The following is a 22,411-nucleotide window of genomic DNA, read 5'->3' on the forward strand; positions in this document are numbered from 1 at the left end:
TATGTGAGGTGCTCAGCACAGGGCCAGGCACTGGGCGGTGCTGGAGGAGCATAGCTGCTGATTTAGTTCCACACTCTTGATTCTCTCCAGGCCCGGAGAGGGCACTGGGTTGGGAGCAAGAGGCCTGAGTTTAAGTCCCAGTTGTGAGATTTTTGCCCCAGTCTTCTTGTTTGCAGGCATCCTTTTAATTAGAGCGTAAAAGAGGTGAACCCATGAGTTTTGCCATTCTAGGCGAGTTGGCGGAAGGTAATAGGGTGGTTTCAGAGCCTTGTGGAATAAAGCAAGTGCTGCACATCCCTCTGACTGTATCCCTTTACGAGCCCTAATGATGGAGTCCTGAGTCACAGTGGTTGAGTATGGGAAGAGTACCAAGTGGATTCAAATCTAGACACCAGCAGCTGAGACACCAGTGATTCCAAATGCAGCACTCTGTGGCAGACTTGGACTGAATGATGGGGACCTGGACATAATTTAGCCTTCATTCTTCAGATAGGGAAGCGGGAACTCCAGGAGGGCATGGGCTTTCCCCAGGTCACACCATGAGCTGGAAAACAGACTTCATGGCCCGTGGGTGTCAGCTTTTCCAGCCAGGGGCACATCTGCAAAGGGAGAGAAGCTGAGCTTCCAGGAGAGTTAATAAGATGGAATGTGAGCCCTCACACCTTCTCAGTAGCTGGAAGGGTGGTGTGATGGAGAAGGGGACGGGGTGGACTGGGAAGGGCAGTGCCCTCAGACTGGGAGGTGGAAGGGAGAAGGATGTTTAAACTGAGACCCGACTGAGGGATAAGCACCTCACTGAATTGGGTAGGTTTAGTCCCATTTTATAGAGGGGGAAAACTGAGGCAGCTCAGAGGGTTTGAGTAACTTGCCAAGGTCACACACTGGGAAGAAGCAGGGCTGGGGTGCAAATTCGGGTTTGCCCGATCCCAAGTCAGTGCTGTTACTTTTATGCTAGGCCATTGAATGGATGCAGAGACCGAGATCCAGAGGTTGGATGTGTCCCCTCTTCTCTTTTTTGTTTCCCTGCAGGCAAGCGAGGACCCTTTGGCAGCACCATCCTCTGTCCCCACCTCCCCCCCAGGATTCGCTCTGGGTGATCTGCAGGGCTCAAAGTTGGTTCACCCCCTCGCGGCCCCTGCCTCCCTGAAGGCCCCTCCCTTCCATGTCTGTGCTCTTGCAGGAAGAGGCTGTGCTCCCAAGATGATGAGGCTGAAGAGCTGTCACCGGCTGTATCGCCCGTGGTCGCTTGTTCGGACCCCACCAGCCCGCAGGGCACTGAGTAAGTGGGGGCCACCTCTGGGGTCTCAGGGAACCAGAAGTCTGGGTGGGGATGGGCAAGCAAAGGGAGGTGAGTTGGGGGGAGAATGGATGTTTTTAGAACCTTCCACCCCAAGGCAGACTGTGCCCGTGGCTTCCCGGCAGTAAGAGAGGGCCGGGTCTCCTGGCCAGGCTGCTTCTGACCAGCCCAGAAATTCTGAAAAATCTGGTCAGCAGAATGGGCTCAAGCTCTGGGCCCAGCTGTGTCCAGAACCACAGAGAGTGGGCCCTGGGGAATCCACATCTTTATAAGCTCCCCAGGTGATTCTGATGCAACTGGTCTGTGGAACAATGTTTAGAGGCAACTACGAGGGCATCGGGACCTGTGTCTCTGACATCGAAGTGTCACAAGGGCTGGGCCAGTGGGAGGTGTTTTCCTGAAGAGTCTACGTAGGCTGGTGACAGTGAATACCCCAGCCCTGGGCTCTGGCCTGGGATCCTCACCTCCTCTCCAGCCATTGCTTCTGGATTGACCTTAGGAGACAATATACTTTCCTTCCAGTCCTTTTTTCTGTCCATAATTTTGTGGAGTTTATGCTTAACAGTATTGTGGAAAGTTCAGAAAAGCAAAAGAAGCAGGAAAAAACCCAAACCTCACGTATAGTCCAGTGATCCATTTTAGCATACAGTGGAGTCACATCTTATGCAGTAGGGTAGGGGTAGGGGTAGGGTTTACTATCAGAAAATAAGCCAGAAATCAGGTATAATAATAAAAACTACCTTTGAAAACTCTTAAGGTGGTCAGCATGGAACCCCATGTATTACCTGAGTAGGTTAAGATGCTATAACAAATAGACCTCAGTGATTCAGTGGCTTAAGGAAGAAGACGTCTCATATGTCACAGTTGTGTCACTGGTGGTGTGTTTCAGGTCAGTGGAAGGCTCTGCCCCCTGCAGTCATTTAGGGCCCCAGCCAACAGTGGCTCTGCCACCTTTGTGTGGCTTTCAAGACCCTGCTGGTCACCACTAGAAAGGGGGAGTGCTAGGACGCTCTTCCACAAGGAGGCCCGGAATTGCACTAGCATGTCCACCCGTGAGAGCTCGCACGGCCACACCTGGGCAATGTAGTCGCTGGCTGCGTGGTGACCCCTCCCTGCAGGAGGGAGTGGGTGTGGGTGAGCAGCTCGTGTCTCCTCTGCCCCCCAGCACTATCTCTCATTATGACCCCCCCACTGATTTTCTTCAGCTAGCTCCCTCAACTGACACAAGAAGAGTAGCTGGCTTGAGTTTCAGTGCCTCAATGTATGAAAAAAAACAGTAGATCTGTAAACATTAGTGTTACCCTCAGCTCAGCAAGAAGATCACAGGCTACTCAGAGGAGAACATAGAACATAGGCTGGTTCACACGGCCGCCCATCTCAACTCACCCAGGGCTCTTGACACACACTGAGCGGAAGACTCTCATTCATTCTCTCTGTCTGTGTCTGTCTCTCCCTTGCTGCAAGTTCATGCAGTTTAAATTCCTATAAACTAAAAGAATATGTAATGTATCTGCACTGTTTTTAAGATTTATTTATTTATTTAGGCTGCGCTGTGCAGCTTCTAGGATCTTAGTTCCCTGACCAGGGATCGAACCTGGGCCCTCGGCAGTGAGAGCACAGAGTCCTAACCACCAGACAGCCAGGGAATTCCCTGCACTGTTTTTTCCATCAGTTATTTCCTAAGCCTAAAAAAGTAGCCCCTGTCCCCTCTCTGATCTGTCCTGTATCTCATGTGAACCCCAAACTGAGACTAACAGCCCTGAACTGAGTTCCAGAGTTTCCCCCTGAATCACAAGTGGAATCCGAGTGTTTTTGGAATTGCCCATCTGAATCAGAGCATTCGTGGTACATTTTCTGAAAGCTGGGCACCCGGGTGTTTTTCCTCCCAGGAGATATTAAGGTGGGTTTGATGTTTTGATGTCAGAAGAAGACTGGGCCAGGATTTACCCCCTAAGGCCAGGTGGGATATAGATTCAGCTCTTGCCCGGTGGCGCAGGGGTCCCTCCCCACGCAGCCCGCTCAGCTCTGGGTGGTGTTCCCTCAGTGACCAGGACCGCGCAGCCTCCACAGACAGCCAGACCAGTGCCCTCATCAACAACCGGCTCCAGGAGCTGGTGAAGCTTTTCAAGGAGCGGACGGAGAAGGTGAAGGAGAAGCTCATCGACCCTGATGTCACCTCTGATGAAGAGAGCCCCAAGCCCTGTGAGTCCAGAGCTGGGGCTGGGCCACCTGACCAGGGGTGGGGTGGGGCCCCTTAAGGCCCCTGTCAATTCTTGGGGAAGGTGGCCCCAAGGAAACGGTTGGGGTGCTTGAGAGAAGCCCAGATCTCCATTCTCTGGAATTTGAGGTCCTTTATGTACAGGTTTAGCTACGTGTCCAGGGGAGGAAAGAATGTCAAAGTTCTGACCAGTGATCCAGTTGTACTTGGCTCTCCCTCCCACAGGGCAAGTTCCCTTGTTGACCCCCTGCCCCTTTCCAGCTGGCGGGCAGGTGGTCCACCCTGGGATGTATCTCATGGTCTTGCACTTAGATGGTGTCCATAACCCACTCTGGAACTACACAGTCTTATTTTTCAGAGGCCTCCACTGCAATATTCTTATGGGGTTACCTGAAAGTTTCCTGCTTTCAAAGTGCCAGGAGGAAATAAGAACCATGCTGTCTTGCCAGGGAGGTTTTCTAGGTCTTTTCAAAGGAGGGTTGTGCCTTAGAACTCATGGTGCCAACAGTGGACCTAGCAGAGCCTGACTTCACACTCCTAAAGCTGGAAACATAGCCATATTAAACCTGTAAGAACCAATTTCTAGGTCACCAACAACATCACCATAGATGCACAGGAAAACTGTGATCCCATCTGGTGTCTTGTTTTAGAGATGAGACAGCTGAGATTTCTGCTCTGAAAAACGTAGAACAATGTTTTCCTGATTTCTGGCCCTGGGTGGTGGAAGTTCTGGGTACCAATGCCCCTAGCCGTCCAGAGAAACCAAGGGGTGCAAGCACAGACACACAAGCACACACTCAACTGAAACATCCGGCTTGCCCAGAAACACCTCATTTTAGGCAGTTCCTGAGAAGCGGTCCCAGACTGGTAGCTGTAAGAGTTCGGAGCAGGTGCCCAGGTTGCTATTAAGGAAGATCTTTGTGGTTTGCTGCAGGAGAGCACCCAGAGCTTGTAGCAGGTTATGGGATGGTGCCAGGGTCCCCTCAGCTTCAGTTCCAGAGTCTGCAGTTGGGAGCCTTCTCTTTTTTGTGTTTTCATTCATTAATTAATTAATTTTTGGCTATGTTGGGTCTTTGTTGCTGCGTGCGGGCTTTCTCTAGGGTAGGGGTAGGGGTAGGTAGGTAGCAGGGGCTACCCTCCGTTGCAGTGTGCGGGCTTCTCATTACGGTGACTTCTCTTGTTGCGGAGCACGGGCTCCAGGTGCATGGGTTTCAGTAGTTGTGGCGCACGGGCTTCAGTAGTTGTGGTTCGCGGGCTTCAGTAGTTGTGGCACACAGGCTTAGTTGCTCCGCAGTGTGTGGGATCTTCCCGGACCGGGGCTCGAACCCGTGTCCCCTGCACTGGTAGGTGGATTCTTAACCACTGCGCCACCAGGGAAGTCCTGCGAGCCTTCTCTTTGCATCCTCTACCCGAGCCTCAGGGCTGGGTCAGAGGGTCACAGTGTCATCCCATAGCCCCAGCCAAGAAAGCCCCAGAGCCGGCCCTGGATGTGAAGCCAGCTGAATCGGGGCAGGTGGAGGAGGAACACTATTGTGAAATGCTCTGCTGCAAGTTCAAACGCCGCCCCTGGAAGAAGTACCAGTTTCCCCAGAGCATCGACCCGACGACCAGTGAGTCCTGGGAAGGCGGTGGGCGTTGCCACATGTCACATGAGAGGGCAGGAGAATGGGAGGGGGTGGGGGCAGTGCAAGGGCGGGCCCCAAACAAAGTCCCTGAACTAGGACCATAAGATCATACCCATCTTAACAGACAAGCAAACTAAGGTACAGAGAAGTTAACTGGCCTAAAGACACAACTAGTCAGTGGCAGACTCAGGACTCCTGACTCTTGGCCAAGTCTTTTTTCTACTCTGCTCTTCCTGGCTCCTTCCCAGAGCTGCTGCTCTGAGCAGAAAAGGGGAAAAGTTCTTCCAACATCTAAAGTGAAGTCCCTCTCACTTGCCTTTTAGCCCATTTTGTATTCTTCAGGAATAACGACGCTTCATATGTGCACAGCACTTCACAGTTTACAAAGGAGCGCCCTGCCTTTTTTCTCTGACTTCTCCTTATGACTTCTCTGAGGAGGACAGAACAGGTGCCAGAGAGGGACTTTCCTAAGGACACATAAGAAGTCACTTGGGGGGCAGGACTTCAACCCTGGTGTCCATTGGTCCTTTAAAATGCCCAGGTGGGGGGAATTCCCTGGTGGTCCAGTGGTTAGGACTCTGCGCTTCTCCTACAGGGGGCACGGGTTTGATCGCCGGTCGGGGAACTAAGATCCCACACGCTGCCCAGCATGGTCAAAAAAATTAAAAACAAAAATAAATAAATAAATGATAAAATGCCCAGGTGACCTACAGTATCCATCCATCCATCCATGCACTTGTCCATCTGTGTATCCATCTGTCCATCTTCTATGCATTATATACTGTTGTGTATTTACAAAGGCAGGAAATACATTTTTGGAAAAAATTCAACAAGAATGAGAGCAGAAGTGTTTTCTGGTTAGCTGTCTATTAACTAGTAATGACCCCATATCCCATATCCCCTACTCAGAGTACTCAATTTGTTAGGGCCTAGCCGTGATTTATTTTTATATCAAAGATAGTTTTACATGCCCCCCCCCCGAAATTACAGAAGGGCCGCATATAGGGCTTGTAGGAAAGTGCAGACAGACAAGTGGGGAGCAGAAAGTCCCACCCTCATCCCGTGGCGAGGAGCCCTTCTCTGGCTGACGTTCTAGCATTTTCCTGGCCCCTCCCACCCCTGCAGACCTGATGTACATCGTGTGGCTGTTCTTCGTGGTGCTGGCCTGGAACTGGAACTGTTGGCTGATTCCCGTGCGCTGGGCCTTCCCCTACCAGATGCCGGACAACATCCACCTCTGGCTGCTGGTGGATTACCTGTGTGACCTCATCTACCTCCTGGACATCACCGTGTTCCAGCTGCGTCTGCAGTTTGTCAGAGGCGGGGACATCATTGTGAGTCACAGACAGGTGTGGGGGGGTGGCTGGGAGCAGGCCCTGCAGCCAGAGCATTCGTGGGGCTGACCCCTGACGCTGGGAGGGACCAGAAGCTAATGAACAAGGAAGTCTCAGGCCGTCCACCCATGCTTATTCAACAGCGTCATTGCTTGTTTCTCACATCTTTGATACGTTCAAATTACACACATCAAGTCTTGCTCATGGGTGAAATGGTTCCTGGACCACCTGAGGCAATGAGAGATGAAGAAGTGGCCTAGAGATTGACCTTTAGAACAGGCAGACCTGGTTCAAATCTCGGCTCAACCAGGACAACTGTATCACCTCTTGGAGCCTCAGTTTCCTCATCTATAAAATGGGGATAGTAATCGCTCCCACCTCATACCATTGCTGTGAGGATCTATGGAGGTGATGTATGCAGAATGCTCAGCACAGGTATCTGCTGACAATCAACATTTCCTGCCGCACTACCCAGACCAGTTTGGGAGCCTGTGTTCTGGTGCACTTATTAGGGAGAAAACCTAAGTCCTGATTGTGACTTGGCAGAGTTCCCATCTCCCTGTGCATGTCACTTTTCAAAATCCCATGCTGGCAGAGCCTGCTCCACTGTGTGCAGACAAGTTGAGTTTGACCCTCTAAAACAATTTAGAGGAAAGAGAACTCCCTGAGCAACCTCTTTCCTGATCTGATCAGAGCAGTGGCCAGCTCCTCAGTGAATAAGGTTACAAATGGTCCAGGTAAGAGAGAATAAGCTCAATGTCCCTGCTTTCCATCCAGGAAGTTGGAATTGAGCTGAGTGCCCTTGGACAACTTCCCCCCTCACCCACCATGCCTCCCCCAGGAGCTCGACCCTCCCTATCTGTAGACTGTGAGGCTTTCATCGAAGCTCTGCTGGTCCCTTCTGCTACACATCCATGGGGCTGTTACTTCAATAGGAAGGTGGAGGTTGTGCGGGGATTTCCATCGCTGCTCCCATGGGGTCAGGGATTAAGCTCTCAGGCCATTTCACAGTCAGTATTCCATTTTATTCCAGACAGACAAAAAGGAGATGCGCAACAATTATCTGAAATCTCAGCGCTTTAAGGTGTGTGCCAGGGATCTTGGGAGGTGGTGTCTCTGGGGTCCCTGGCTGCTTTGGGGCCAACGTGACGTGGTTCCTGCCAGGACCAGCACGGGCTGGAGCTCGTTGGTAGGATGCCTCCTGCCCTAATTTTAGCCCCTCCAGGGGCATTCTGACCTCACCTTTCCATTGAAGGTGGAGACCCCTGCCACTCACCCCAGCCCACAACCCTGGGAGTTATATACTATTTTATGCACTGTGGTGTCCTGCTGGGATTTCAGATGGATATGCTCTGCCTCTTGCCCTTGGACTTTCTCTACTTGAAATTCGGTGTGAATCCCCTCCTGCGCTTGCCCCGCTGTTTGAAGGTAAGACCATCCAAGGCCTTCAGCTCCTCCGTGCTCTGCACCTGCAGTGGCAGCTTAATGTCTGGCCTGAGCAGCACTGGGGAGCAGGAGGCATCTGGGAAGGGTGGCCCCGAGGGGAGATGGGAAATTCCTTACAATTGTTAGCGCTTCTTATTTGTGCTGTGTGTTACATATTGTTCTGGAGGCTTTACAAGTGCCTACTTCTCAACAGCATGAGATGAGTGTTGTTAGTACCAGAATTTCACAAATGAGATGCCTGAGGCACAGAGAGGTTAAGTAACTTGCCCAAGGTCACACAGGTAGGAAGGAGTAGAGTCTGGATTTGAACCCAGGCAGCCTGTTTCCACTGTCTATGCTTTCAGTTACTATAGAGATTCAACAGAGAGACTTCTGCTTTATGATGGTCTTCATCTAAAAGATGGAGAAGCAGAGGCTTGGAAAGCTTGGGTGACTTGCCCAAGGTCACAGGAACCAGGAAGTGCCCAGGATGGATTTGAACATGCAGCCCGACACCTGTTTCATCATTAGTTGTTGTCATTACAGTGTCACTACAACCATTCCTCTTGTCACCGGGGCAGAGCCAATGTCTCAGAGAGGGTGACACAGTGTAGAGTAGAGACCTGGCAACATCCTTTAATGTGACCAGAGTGGACAGCTAGTCAGAGCACTCAGGATCCCCCAAATGGATTTTTCTGGCAGACCAAGTAAATTCATCTTTCTCCTTACATAATACCTGATGCTTCTTCCCCAAAATGGTAATGAGGGAATTTACAAAAGAGGAAAACACAATAACCTTAATAACTTGGAGAAATAGGGCAGAGAAAAGCTGGAAGAATGCAAGTACCTCGATGAAAAGAAAGCATATCTGGAATGGAGCATGAAAGCTGCTTCTGAGCTTCCTGGCTGCCCAGAGGAAGAGGGAAACTGGAAGTGGCACCAGTGTTATTTGACACATGCCAGCCTTCCAGGGGCGGCAGAGGTTGCTTTAGAGCCATACATCAGAGTGAGGAGGGTTAGATCCACAGCCCAAGTTTTACCCCAAATACAGAGGCTGGATCCATATCTTGGTCCACGTGGTAGTAGTGAACGTAACTCAAGCACCTAACTTCTAGCAGGACTCAGAGGATGCAACTCTTTGGGTCCATGGTGAGGATCCAAGTCCATGGTCCTTCTTCATCCAATGCAAACTCCAGGTGGAAATTAGAATGAACACCTGGATGATAGCTAGCGTGGCCCACAGGGAATCTTCATCAATGTTATTTTCAAAGGTCAAACAACATGTGTGCAGAGATCTAGAGGCAAGTGTAACATTGTGGAAAGAGCTTGCAGGGTTTTTTTTTGTTTTTGTTTTTGTTTTGCGGTACGCGGGCCTCTCACCGCTGTGGCATCTCCAGCTGCGGAGCACAGGCTCCGGACGCGCAGGCTCAGCAGCCATGGCTCACGGGCCCAGCCGCTCCGCGGCATGTGGGATCCTCCCGGACCGGGGCACGAACCCGTGTCCCCTGCATCGGCAGGCGGACTCTCAACCACTGCACCACCAGGGAAGCCCCGAGCTTGCAGTTTTGAGTGTGATCTGGCTTCGAACCCTGGCTCTGTCACTTAGCAGCTGTGTGTTTTGGGCAAGTTCCTGAACTCCCCTGAGTGCCAGTTTCCTCTCTGTAAAAGGAGAAGGATAATACATGTAAATAAGTGCTAAGGTAAAGTGTATAAAGTGCAGTCGTACAAGGGCTCAGTAATGGGCAGTTATCTTACACTTTTATTATTATAAATAAGCCTTTTGAGGAGATCAGAGAGCAGCTGTTTCTTTATATAATTGTTGTCTTTATAAGTAAACCTTGAAAACAGGGTCCTTAACCTGGGATGCATGTACCTTAAAAGTTTCATGATAGGATTTGGAAGGTCTAGGAGTCCCTGAAGTTATACACAAACTGTGACAACATGATTATATGTAATTTCCAAGGAAGAGGGTCCAGGGTTTCCATCAGATTCAGAAATGGAGTTTCTGGCCCCCCATTCCTCAAAGGGCTAAGGACTTCTGATTTTGAATGTTCACTCTCCAACCCGCTCCCACCGGGGGTCTGTGGAGAATGGTCTGGGAGGTGAGGGCAGCGGGCCGCCCCTGATGCCTTGCTGTTTCTCCCAGTACATGGCCTTCTTCGAGTTTAACAACCGCCTGGAATCCATCCTCAGCAAAGCCTACATTTACAGGTGAGACCCCTACACACACACACACACACACACACACACACACACACACACACACACACAGAGAAGTGCACACGTGCACACACATGCACGTACACACATGCCCCAGGACGTTTGCAGCAAGAACGGAGCAAGGCATTCTCTACCCCCATCACTTCCCCTTTCGGCTCCCCTGGCCCCCAGGCCCCCTCGCCACTGCCACTCACCGGAAGCTGGGCCTCTTCCTGGCCCTTCTGCGAAGGGATGTTTGTTTTTTAGAGAACCAGGAATGTCCCGTTTCCCCCAATTGTGAGGAGGTCTCACGTAGGTTGACATGCACGGCTCCCCTGCATTTCCAGGGAACTGGGTCTCAATTTAGTCTCAGCTCAGGAAACTGACCCCCCTAACCACTCAAGCACGGGGGTAGTGGCTGTATGGACACAGTGGGCCATCTTGCAGATGTCCAAGCTTGGGACCCAGGACCAGCCAGGCCACGCTCGGGGACAGGGCTCCTCTCCCCATCTCTCATGGAGCAGCGCTCCTCTGTATGCATCTGTCCCTTCTCTGCCCCCCCGCCCCGCTGCCTCCCCCACTCAGCTCTTCCACTTCCCTGGAATTGTCTGCACATGTAGCTGTGTGCCTATTCCAGCCCCCAGTCTTGACAACTTTCTGTTCAAGTATCACCAGTCCTAACCAGCACAGTCTCAACAGAGCAGCCAGTTGGCCCAGTCCAGCCACTGGTTCCCATCGGTCAAGTGTCCGTTGCACCAGACAGCTGGGCAGGGCTGTGCAGCTCCGACAGGGAGGGCTCTGAGGTGGGCTTTGGGAAGGGTGAAGACTGGCTTGTTCCCTGCAGTTCTGACCCCTGGGGTGATATGTCATTGCCACCCTTTCTGCTACTGTGTTCGTGCCTTTCCTTCTTTTGCAGGGTTATCAGGACCACAGCCTACCTGCTCTACAGTCTACATTTGAACTCATGTCTGTATTACTGGGCTTCAGCCTATGAGGGCCTTGGCTCCACTCACTGGGTTTACGATGGCGTGGGAAACAGGTGAGCCGCAGTCTTCCTCCTGTGTCTTAATAATTCACGGTACCGAGACTCCCAGAAAGGAGTCCCACCGCCGCCATTTTGCCGAGGTCACCTCGCTCCCAAAGAATCATTGTCATCATAAGGCTCAAGGGCCAAGTCTCCACATCCTCACTAATCTAACATTTTTCTGAGCACCTGCCACGTGCCAGGCAAAAGGGGGCAGACATGAACAAGACCTGCTAGAAAGATCCTTTCGCATCCCAAAGTCTACTGAGTTGGCCAGTTCACAGCACGTGCGTGTCCACTCCTCCACCCTGTGGGCACGGCTGTGCGGGAACAAGGCCAGGGAATACTGCTCGACATGCTTCCTGGGCATTGCTAGCCGTGGAGGAGCTAGCAAACAAGGAGAAATCTACTTGCCAGTCCAGAGAGCTGCCACACATAGAGGTCCATGCTCAAATGTTAATGATGGTGACAATGATAGTAATACTAATAATAGCAAGCATTGGAGAAGGCTTATACAGACCAGCCCTGTTCTAAGCACTTCACGTAGTATCTCACTTAATCCTCCCAACAATCACACAAGACAGGAACCATCAGCATCCCCATTTTACAGATGAGGTAACAGACGTGAAGTGACTTCCCCAGATCACACAGAGAGCTGGGATTTGAATCCAGACAGCACGGCTACAGAATCTTACGTGTGGTACCATCTGCCCAGTGCCCTGGGTGGGGAGAGGGAGGCGTGGGATGGTCAATTCTGAAAAGTTAAGTTTGAGCTTGGCCTGGGTAGGTGGAGGGAAGGGGCAGAGAATCCCGGGGGGAGGGAACAGCAGGAAGAAAGGTGTGGAGTAGCGAAATAGTGGAGTCAGGGAGCCAGGGGTCCTCTGTCGCTGGAGGGGGCAGGGTGTGTGGAAGGATCCAGAGAGGGAGGCAGGGCCGGGTTGCCAAACAGCCTCCTACCTGAGCCATACCGAAGCCACTGGCTGCCCCGGGCTGCCCCAGGCTGCCGAGTACAGTACTTGAAGTGCAAGGGCCACTGAGATACGCTGCAGCTGTAGAGAACACACAGGTTTTGGATTAGTGTCTTATTACTAATTTTTAAAATATTGGTTACATGTGGATATGATATTAATTTTGATATTTTGGGTTAACTGCAATACATTATTGAAATTAATTTCACCTATTTTTACTTTTCAAAAATGTGGTTGCTCAAAATTTTTAATTACATATGTGGATCACATCATATTTTTATTGGATAGAGCTGCCCTAGGCAAAACCAGCAGAAGTCTCTTTTTTACTGTTCATATACATATATATATATTCTGATTATAAAAGAAAGATCAGGAACATACTCTCTTTCTTTGAGTCTAAGATGCAGTTAATTATGATACATTATTGAGTCAATATAGCTTTTTGGGAAAAAAGGAAATATTACATTAAACGTATACATGGATTATAAGATAATCCTTATTTTAGAAATGTGAAAAGAATTGTCACCAACAAGGAAATAGAATAACATAATATTGTGCATATTTTCCCATCAGTAAATTTTTAAAAACCGTGGTACCAGTGCCCCACCACACAGAGATACCACCATTTATTTAGCCATTTCCTTGTCATTGGCTACTTAAGTTGTCTCCAGTTTTTTCATGATGACACGTGGTGATGCTGCAGGGAGTGTTTGTGTTTAGGAATCTTTGTCTTCTGGTCTGACAGTTTCCTCATAATAAATTCCTACAGAGGGATGGCAGGGCCAGGGGTATGAACATTTTATGAAGTGTTTAAAAAATTATTATTTTTTTTTATTAAGAGACTATTTTTTTAGAGCAGTTTTAGGTTTACAGAAGAGTGGATTGGAAAGTACAGAGAGTTCCCGTCCACCACCTCATTTCTGAGGCTTGGTTGGTTATTGAAAGCTGCCCATTTACCCTCTCACCACTTGCCTTTCAAAGCCTTTTAAGCAGGAGAATGACAGGACCCAGGGGAATCCCAGAAAGATGGTTTTCCCAATGATGGCTGATGGGAGGATGGATGGGGAGGACAGGCAGGAAGCAGACAGATGAACTGGTTAGGGGTTAGGGCCCTGTCCGTGAGGGCAAAAAAAAAAAAAAAAAGAAAAGGTCAAGAGAGGGTTTGTGTGATAACGAGGATGGAGGGCAGTGTGGGAAGGAGACAGAAGCACTTAGGGTCAAGGTCAGGGATGGGCCTGGAGATTCAGAGCACAGGCTTTAGAAACAGGAATCCGGAGCTCACTCCTGGTGCTGCCACCTGCTAGCAGTGGGCAGCTCACTTCGTTTCTCCGAGCCTCAGTTTCCTGATCTGCCCAATGGGTCTGATAATAGGAGCCCCACACCTTGAAGAGGTAACTGTGAGGACTGGGTGCATCTGAGTCACCGATCCCATGCCAGGCCACAGCCGGCACTCGGTCAGCTGTGGTGACAAAGAGGCGGAGGAAGAGTTCAGGCCCAGGGGGTCAGTGAGTCCCCTCAGGCAGGCCCTGCCTCACCCTGGGCTGTGCCCACTAGTGACACAAAATGCTCTCAGTCCGGCTGTCAACACATTCACCTCCTCCACGTGCTTGTTTCCAGTTGGCACTAGAACAGGCCACTTGTGTCCAAGGTGGCTTCTCTCTAGAGTGATTGTTGGTCCAGAAAGTCCCTTCTCAGTACAGATGCCCCAACCTTGGCCCCAATGGCCACAGCTGTCACCCTCTGCGACGGGCCTGTGGCCTGAGGGGAGCTCACCTAGAGAGTCACAGGGTCCAGGGCAACCAGGCAGGCGGGGGGAATCCTGCCATCTGCTGTGGGGTGGAGTGTGTCGGGGATGGGGTCAGGGCCCAGCACGCTTACATCACCACTGGCCCCGCTCCCTCTTCCCCGCGGCTGAACCCACCCACAGCCCTGCTCCTGAGCCCATGACTAGACCATTCATTCACTCATTTATTCATTCATTCATCCCCTCACAAGGGGGCAGAGGGAGGACTCGAAGACATTCTATGCAAAGGGAAGAACAGAAGCTATTCATTAAATCTTGCTCTGTGGCCTTGGGTAAGGCCCTTACCCTTTCTGAGACTCAATTTTCTCATCTATAAAATGGGGGTAGGATTACACTCAGATTTCTCGTGAAGAATAAATAAAGTATGTAACATGTCCAGCCTGTGCCTGGACAGGAGTCAGTGACCTCACTTCCTAGCTATGGCCATTCTTATGGGGAAGCCGGCACACCAGGAAAGGGTTCCTAACCAGGGGTCCAGAGATTTAAGGGGGTCACAACCACCCCTTGAAATTGGAACTAAATTTTGGGAACATGCTGGCTTTTCTAAAGAGAAGCTTCCTCATAACTTTTGTTAGCTTTGCAAAGGGGTTTGTGCCCCAACAGGCTAAAAACCCACGTCCTGGAGCTGGGCCTGGCCCCCATCACAGGTAGGCCTGGGAGGAATGGCAGGCAGGGCAGGGGAGGACAGGGCCAACCATCTGGGACTTCCCTCTGCATGGCCCTGGGGAGTTCTCACTGCTCCGTAGTGGAGGGGCACACTTTTCTGGCAGCGTTACCCTTTTCGAAATGGAATCCTGTAGGGAACCCCAGGATATGCAAAAGCACAAGTAGTGAAGGAGAATTCCTGTAGAAATCCAACATCATCCGTAATAATAACTTTCAAAATAGTGACCATTCCTTGAGTACCTGCTATAGGCCAGGGAGCGTAAGGACCTAAGTTCCTATATATTAATATTTGGGTTCTTCATCCTGCTCTGCTTTGGCCGGGTCTGGGGCAGCATGCAGGGGTCCCCACAGACCCAGTGGCGTGGAAGACTTGGGAGGCCCCTAAGATGTGCCATCTATGCCAGTGGCTGACTTCTGCAGCCAGTAAGGGTTTAGGGCAAAGCAGGAGCTGTGTGGATATCACTCATCTTCTATTGGTGGCCCAGTGGCACCCAGAGTCCAGGCAGTACCCAGGCGGCGCCCAGCTCAGTCCTCCTAAAGGCTGCTCAGCACGCCCTCTGGTGGCCAGGACTGGTATGATGGGGATTGACAGGGCAGGCCTGTCTCATGATTCTGAGATTTTTCTTGCACTAGGTGGTAATGAGGGGTCAGGAGGCCCAGAGCCCTGCCCCAGGCCTCGCAGCTATTCAGAGGTAGAGCCTCCCCCCCCACTGCCCCAACTCCCCAGCAACCTCTGCTTCCCCACCCACCAGTGCTCATTGCACGTTGACTTGCCTGTCCCCACTAGACAGTGAACTTCTTGAGGACATAGGTGAGTCTATTGTTCCCCACTGCTGGCACCAGTGACAGGGAAGGCTCTGATAGCTGACATTTACTGAGAGCCCACCGTGTGCCAGGCGCTCTTTTGCACCTCATGTCACCCTCATGATCGCCCTGTGAAGAATGCTCTATTGCCATGTCCCTTTCAGGGGAAGGGCGCTGAGGCTTGACTAGATGAGTAACTTGTCCAGGTTATGAAGCTAGAAAGTGGCAGAGCTGGATTTGAGCCCAGGCAGTCCAGCTCCAGAGCCCATGCTCTAAGCATGGTGCTGCATAAATAGCTGGTGAGCAGAGCCCAGGGGAGGACAAATGTGGGGTCATTCTTGGACCAGATGATTGGCCAGCTGGTTGATGTTCTCCATTTCCCAGTAGAGCAGGGACCCTGGAAACATGGGTGTATCAGGACACTGGAGCCAGGGCAGGCTCTGGGCAATTCCTGTGCCCTGGTGGGAGAACAGGAAGCACAGGAAAGCCTGCTGAGACTGCCCTGGCTTTAGGCCCTGCTGACCTCAACCTTGCTGACGGGAGGGCACGGTCTGAAGGTATGAACATAAACACCTTGGTAACTAAATCCCTTTAAGTAGCTATAAAGATTTTAGTTCTGTATTGTTTAAGATATTGTAAAAGCTTAGGTTTATTTTTGTAGGACTTAGTGGCTAAAAATTAGAACATAACAATGGGGCTGCTCTGTTGGAGTAGTGTACACTTGTAATTATAAATAAACATGCAAAACTTTAAAAAAAAAGGGAGGGACTCTCACTGCTTTGTGATAATTAGACAAGCACAGGCATTTCCTATGCCTTTTACCACACAGTAGGGCCCCATCACCCATACCTCCCTTTCCGATGATTCATGAGCTGTGTCAAAGGCTTACTGATGGTGGGTGCTAGCTCAGAGAAGCAGATGACATCTGGTTTCCAGTCTGAGCTCTGGAACTTGCCAGCTGGTGACCATGGGTGTTCCCTTTCCCTCTGCGGCCCTCAATTTCACTATCTGGTTAGTGGACAGGCAAGGGGGAGGGTCAGAAAAGGTGATCCTCCAGATATCTTCCACTTTTGAGCTTGTTCTTAAACCTCATGATGGGATAGCAAAGGAAAGACTGCGGACATTGAAAACACATTGAGGGAAACTGAGGGATCCCAGGCATCAGGAGCCGGAAAACCCTGGTTTATCCTCCTGCCAAGTCTTCTAAGTAATGTCCGGAAGCCTCAGTTTCCACATCTGTAAATGGGGATGACAACATATCTCTGCAGGGTCGGGGCAGAGCCACAACAAAACCACACAGTACCTGTGAACGTGCTCTACAAGCGGCAGAGGGCTCTGAAGTTGGGACAGGGTTTTTGCTTTTTGCTTTTTTTTTTTTTTTTGGTTTTGTTTGTTTGTTTGCACTTATGAGCCGTAAAGCTTTTTCTCTTTTGTACAGTGTACACGTATCCACGCCAGGCTGCCCAGGATCCACAGGGCGGGGCCTGTGATGACTGAGGTCCCCTTCCTCTTCTCTCCCTAGTTACATTCGCTGTTACTACTGGGCTGTGAAGACCCTCATCACCATCGGCGGCCTGCCCGACCCCAGGACGCTCTTTGAAATTGTCTTCCAGGGTCTGAACTATTTCACAGGTGTCTTCGCTTTCTCCGTGATGATCGGACAGGTAGCTGGGTCACTAGTCTGTTCCAAACCACCTGCCTGCAGGGCCCTTTGCCCTCTTGCTGCCATTTCCTCTCTGAGGTTGCTTCCCATTTGAAATGTCAGTCCTTTGGGACAGCTGGAGAGTTGGGCTGAATGGCTTTCTGCAGGGGCTGAGGATTTGGGCTGTTCCCTTGGAGAGAAGTCCCCGGTGGATTCTAATGTACTGGGGGTGCGGCTCATACTGTAGTCAGTGCCTGAGGCAACCACCAGGGGTCCTCAGAGTTACCTTTGGGGGCTCTGCTCCAAGGAGCAGCACTCCTGGTTCATATTTCCTCGGGGCGGGGAGGGGCGGGGCGGGGCGGGAGGGTGGCGCATGGTGTCAAAGTGACCTCTGGCACCAAGGGGCCACGTTGTACCAGAATCAGCCCAGCCCAGGGAGGCCTTCCCTCCTTGTGTGGCCCCAGAGACCTGAGGCCACGGGAGGGGGCCAGCAGCCTCGCTCCTCCACGTGCAGCATCGTCGGAAAACCTGTGTGTGGACATGAGCGGGGATTCCCTCTCTCCTGATCTCCCCCCAGCCCCGCAGGCACGTACCCCTGGCCTGTGCTAAGTAAATGTGCCCACAACACACGTCCCCAGAGCCCGGCCCCGCTCTGACCCAGCGGCTCCCCTGACCACCCTCCTTATCCCCAGATGAGAGACGTGGTGGGGGCCGCTACTGCGGGAGAGACCTACTACCGCAGCTGTATGGACAGCACAGTGAAGTACATGAACTTCTACAAGATCCCCAGGTCCGTGCAGAACCGGGTCAAGACCTGGTATGAGTACACCTGGCACTCCCAAGGCATGCTGGGTAAGACCACGCCCCCTCCCCACTCCCCTCCCCGCCCCAACCCAGCTGTCACCAGCTCCCCCAGCCCGACCCGGTGCCCTGCCCTGCCTTCCTGGGCCCTGGCCTCATCCCATGTCCCTGAGGCCCCGAGCATGGGGGCCTCTCTTGGCCCCAACATTTAAGTGAGAGCGGCCTGGGGAGGCCTTGGGCGGTGCCCAAGTTAAGCCATCAGGAGACCCCTGAAGACATGAAGGGCTTGTCTTCCGAATGCCGCCCCCCACCTTGAAATGCATCTCCATTCGAAGATGGAAGTACAATTGGAACCAGGAGGGAAGACTCTGTCTGTCTCTGTTTCTCTCTCCTCTCTTCCTCTTCATATACATCCATACATATAATACATATTTTGTAAATTTTAAAAAATTCTTTTTCAGATTATTTTCCATTAGAGTTTATTACAATATATTTTTAAAAATTTTTTGATGTTATACTTTGCTTCTGAAATTGGCTAAAACAATGCATTTTCATTCACTGCTGTTTCTGCTTTCTTGTCAATGATGAGGTGTGCTCCGTTATTCTTGCAAAGTGGGAGAATCTTACCTGTAAACTTTCCAAATATAGTGAAGTTTTCACAGATTCTAAATGGAATCCTTAGTGAAATTTGAATAGGTTAATTACATGTTAATTGACTTCATTTTTTTCCTGTTTCCTTTTTACTTTGGGGAGCTAGTAATTTTGTTTTCAGAGCCTAGACATCGTTTTGGAGGGCTCTGAAAAGCTTATGGACCACTGGCACTGTGCCTAGAGTCTCCCAAGGCCCTCAGAAAAATGAAAGGGCCCCCCACTGCTTCTGTGGGGTTCACTCTGGTCTCAAAGAAGCCACACTCGAGGCCCACGGTCTCCTGAGTTGGGGGTGTTGGCAAATCTGTGGACAAAGCACATGACTACAGTTTCCAAGGCATGTTCATTTCCACTGCCTCATTCTGTTCTAGTGACAGCCTTGTGACTTTTCACAGGGGCACATGTTGAGGACCAGAGAGGGCTCTGACCTGCCCAGGGTTGCACAGACCCAGCACTTGAGCCCTAAGCTAATTGTGGTGCAGTGGACAGAGCACGGGGCTGGCGCCCCGTGGTACATTTCTGTCTCCAGTTACCGACCTTCACTCTGTGCCAGGCTCTCAGCTGCGCACCATAGACCCCATGGTGGGCAGACATACTACTCTCCCAGCATAGGTTCTGAAGTCACAGGGCCTGGGTGGGGTCCTGATTCCATTCCCCTGGGCTGCATGGACATGGGCAAGTCACTGCCCTCCGGAGTCTCCCTGTCCTTGTCTGTAAAGTGGGTTATAGTGTGCACCTCTTGAGCTGCTGGGAGGATTTAATGAAATCATCTTGGTAAAGCACTCTGTAAAACTGCCTGGCACATAGTAAGTGCTCCAAATACTTCATTTCTTGCTAATGTTGTTCTTATAACGTGAGTGGAGAAGACAGATCATTGGCAAACAATTGCAGTAAAGGGTGTGATACGTGCTATGGCACAGGGACTGATAACGTAATGGCTAGGTGGGAGGATGTCAAGGGAAGGCTTCCTGGAGGAGGTGACATGAGTGCTGGGTTCTGCAGAATGAGTAGGGTTAGCCAGGAAGGTGAAGGGGGTTGTTCCCAGCAGAGGGAACGGCATTGGCAAAGGCCTGGAGGCAGAGAGGATACCCTCCCAATCTAGAGTGGTTCCAGGTGGTAGAGGAATGGTGTGCCTGGGGTCCCCACCAGTGTGGTGTGGACGGGCCCTGTGTGTGTGAAGGAGGGGCCCGGCTGTGCCTCTGAACCTTGCAGGGTCTCATTTGCAGACGAGTCAGAGCTGATGGTGCAGCTTCCAGATAAGATGCGGCTGGACCTCGCCATCGATGTGAACTATAACATCGTCAGCAAAGTGGCACTCTTCCAGGTATGGCCCACACAGTGTCCCCACCCTCAAGACTCTGGAAGGTCCAGAGCCCACACCTTCCTCTAAACGGCTCCTTTCCCGTCCTCTCGGGGCCAGGGCTGTGACCGGCAGATGATCTTCGACATGCTGAAGAGACTTCGTTCTGTTGTCTACCTGCCCAACGACTACGTGTGCAAGAAGGTGAGTGGCCCAGGGCAGCCTCAAGGCGGTCTGGGATTCACAGCCACTGCCTGTCGCAGCTGGGCTGGAGTGGGGGCCTATGAAGGCACAGCGGGGCGAGCGGAATTGCCAGGAGGGGAGGAGGGTGGTGAGCTGACCCCAGGGCTCCTGGCTTGTTTGGCACGAGGAGGTTCTGTCCAGCTCTAGGCACTGAACTCAGATGGGCCTCAGGCCTTGCTCCCTCTTCCTGGGGCCATGGGGGCCAGGACGAGGAGCCCCACTTTATAGAAGAGGAAAGTGAGGAGCATAGAGAGGGGCAGGGTCTTGACTGTGTAGATGGACCTGCTTCCAGGGTCTTGGTCTTCCTGTCAGGAAAATGGGGCTGGAGGAGGGGTAGGATAGGTCAGAAGTTGCAAACTAATGGTTCTTGCATAGGAGCCAGCCCACAGATGTTTCATGGGGTTTTTTTTCCTTCTTTTTTTTTGGACTAATCTAAAAATAAAAATTTGAATTAGTCTCCAGCCTTTAAAAGTTGGAAGGTTTCGGGAATTCCCTGGAGGTCCAGTGGTTAGGACTTGATGCTTTTACTGCCGTGACCTGGGTTCAGTCCTTGGTTAGGGAACTAGGATCCTGCAAAGTGCGCAGCATTGCCAAAAAAAACTGGAAGGTTTCACATAAAAATCCAGATTTCCGGCTGAAAACAGAAAATCGGCTAGCATTGAGCCCCACTTTCCCAAACAGCCAGAATCATGTGGAGTGGAGAAGGGGCTGGCCCTGAAGGGGATGTCGTCCTCTCCTGACGCCACAGGTCCCACCACTCTCCACTGCCCCACAGGCTCCCTCCTCTCCTTGACATCGTCCACCGATCCTGGGACTCATTTGGGTTTGAATGCCTGGGCCAGACAGTGTCTAAGGCCCCTTGTGCTCCCATTTTTTGGGATTCGAGGTGAGACCGAGCTCACTTGGTGAGTGAGTGGTCAGGGTGGAGGAGCTTAGTGTGTATACAGGGGTGAAAATATTGCCCAAGAACCCCCTGGGAAACTCAGGAACCCCCAGCCCCAGAAAGGCCCCATCTCCAAGCTGTATGCTGCATAACAGTGAAGTTTCTGGAAGCAAAGAGCTGGGGGAATGGGGACAAGGGTATGGCTGAGAATTTAAAGCTGCAGCCTTAGCGGCCAAGAGAAGTTTGGGAACAATAGGATGATTTGTCTGACGTTGGAGCCAATTCCTAGCTGTGCAGCCTTGGGGAAGTGGCTTGCCCTCTCTGAGCCTGACTCTTTTCATGGGTAAGTAGGGATATTGATAGTGATGGGGTGACTGTGAGAATTGACGAAGATATGCATAGGGAGTTTGGCACCATGGCTGGCACAGAGTCGGTGCCATTGCTGTTGCCAATATCCTTGTGGGTGATGTAGACTTTACCTCTGATGAGGAAAAATGAATCAGATTGTTGGGAAGTTTGCCGTGGGAGCTGAAGTGAACACTTGGTGAACGTGTGTACATGGCGCCCTCTGCTGACAGGTTTGGCGCTGTGACAATCTCGCTGAGACAACCCGAGGCCACCCCAGGACCACCCCTGGGCGGGTCAGTGAGATGAGGGTGAGCTCTGCAGCCCCTCACACTTCAGCCCCATGTCAAATTGGACACTGAAACAGGGGAACGAGACTTTCTTCCTTTTTGTTAAGAAGGCCATGCATGTGTGAGATGCCCAGGGAATATGTGTCAAATGAATCAAAAGCACAAGCCACTTACCAGTCTTTGGTCACTCTCCCTTTACACACACCATGTGTGGCCGATAGGTGTCAGGCCAGGGCACCGGTCTATGAAGGCACGAGGATTGGAAGGTGCTGGCAGACTGGGTATTTCTGATTCTAGTCCGAAGCAAAGCTATTCATTCATTCGTTCATTTGGTTTCATTTGTGATTAAGACCGTTGTATCAGTCTGCTAGGGCTGCCACAACAAAGTACCACAAATGGAATGGCTTAAAGGACAGAACTGTATTGTCTCACAATTCTGGAGGCTAGAAGTCCGAGATCCAAGTGTCGGTGGAGTAGGTTCCTTCTGAGGACGGTGAGCAAAGGATCTGCTCCAGGCTTCTCTCCTGGCTTGTAGATGACTGCCTTCTCCCTGTGCCTCTTCACACTGTCTTCCCTCTACGCCTGTCTCTGTGCCCGAAGGTCGCTTATAAGGACACCCATCCTATTGGATTAGGGGCTCACCCAACTGCGGTATGATCTCATCTTCTTTTAACTAATTACATCTGTAATGACCCTATTTCCAAATAAGGTTACATTCTGAGGAGCCGGGGGGGGGGGGGGGCGGGGGGGGTTAGGATTTCAACATATGAATGGGGGTTCATAACAACCATGAACTCTGGGTTCATAGAACCAGACTGCCTGTTTTCAAATCCCGGCTCGGCTTTGCTTAACTTTGTGCCCTTGGGCAGAGTTCCTACCGCAGAGGGCTGTTGAG

The 22,411-nt window shown here is 51.3% G+C and overlaps 1 protein-coding gene across 1 annotated transcript in view; it reads left to right on the forward strand.

Moving 5' to 3' along the window:
• The window catches only part of CNGB1 (cyclic nucleotide gated channel subunit beta 1), a 91,795-nt gene that overhangs the window by 56,065 nt on the left and 13,319 nt on the right, over positions 1-22,411 (forward strand). The window contains exons 20-31 of the mRNA XM_049702859.1: positions 1,181-1,279; positions 3,342-3,499; positions 4,970-5,125; positions 6,266-6,474; positions 7,508-7,558; positions 7,816-7,902; positions 10,046-10,110; positions 11,015-11,137; positions 16,887-17,028; positions 17,699-17,858; positions 19,682-19,779; positions 19,876-19,959. Coding sequence (XP_049558816.1) covers positions 1,181-1,279; positions 3,342-3,499; positions 4,970-5,125; positions 6,266-6,474; positions 7,508-7,558; positions 7,816-7,902; positions 10,046-10,110; positions 11,015-11,137; positions 16,887-17,028; positions 17,699-17,858; positions 19,682-19,779; positions 19,876-19,959 — 1,432 coding nt within the window. The remainder of the gene's footprint in view (positions 1-1,180; positions 1,280-3,341; positions 3,500-4,969; positions 5,126-6,265; positions 6,475-7,507; positions 7,559-7,815; positions 7,903-10,045; positions 10,111-11,014; positions 11,138-16,886; positions 17,029-17,698; positions 17,859-19,681; positions 19,780-19,875; positions 19,960-22,411) is intronic.

Source organism: Orcinus orca, chromosome 20, assembly GCF_937001465.1.
Source record: "Orcinus orca chromosome 20, mOrcOrc1.1, whole genome shotgun sequence".
In the NCBI taxonomy this organism is placed as follows: Eukaryota; Metazoa; Chordata; class Mammalia; order Artiodactyla; family Delphinidae; genus Orcinus; species Orcinus orca.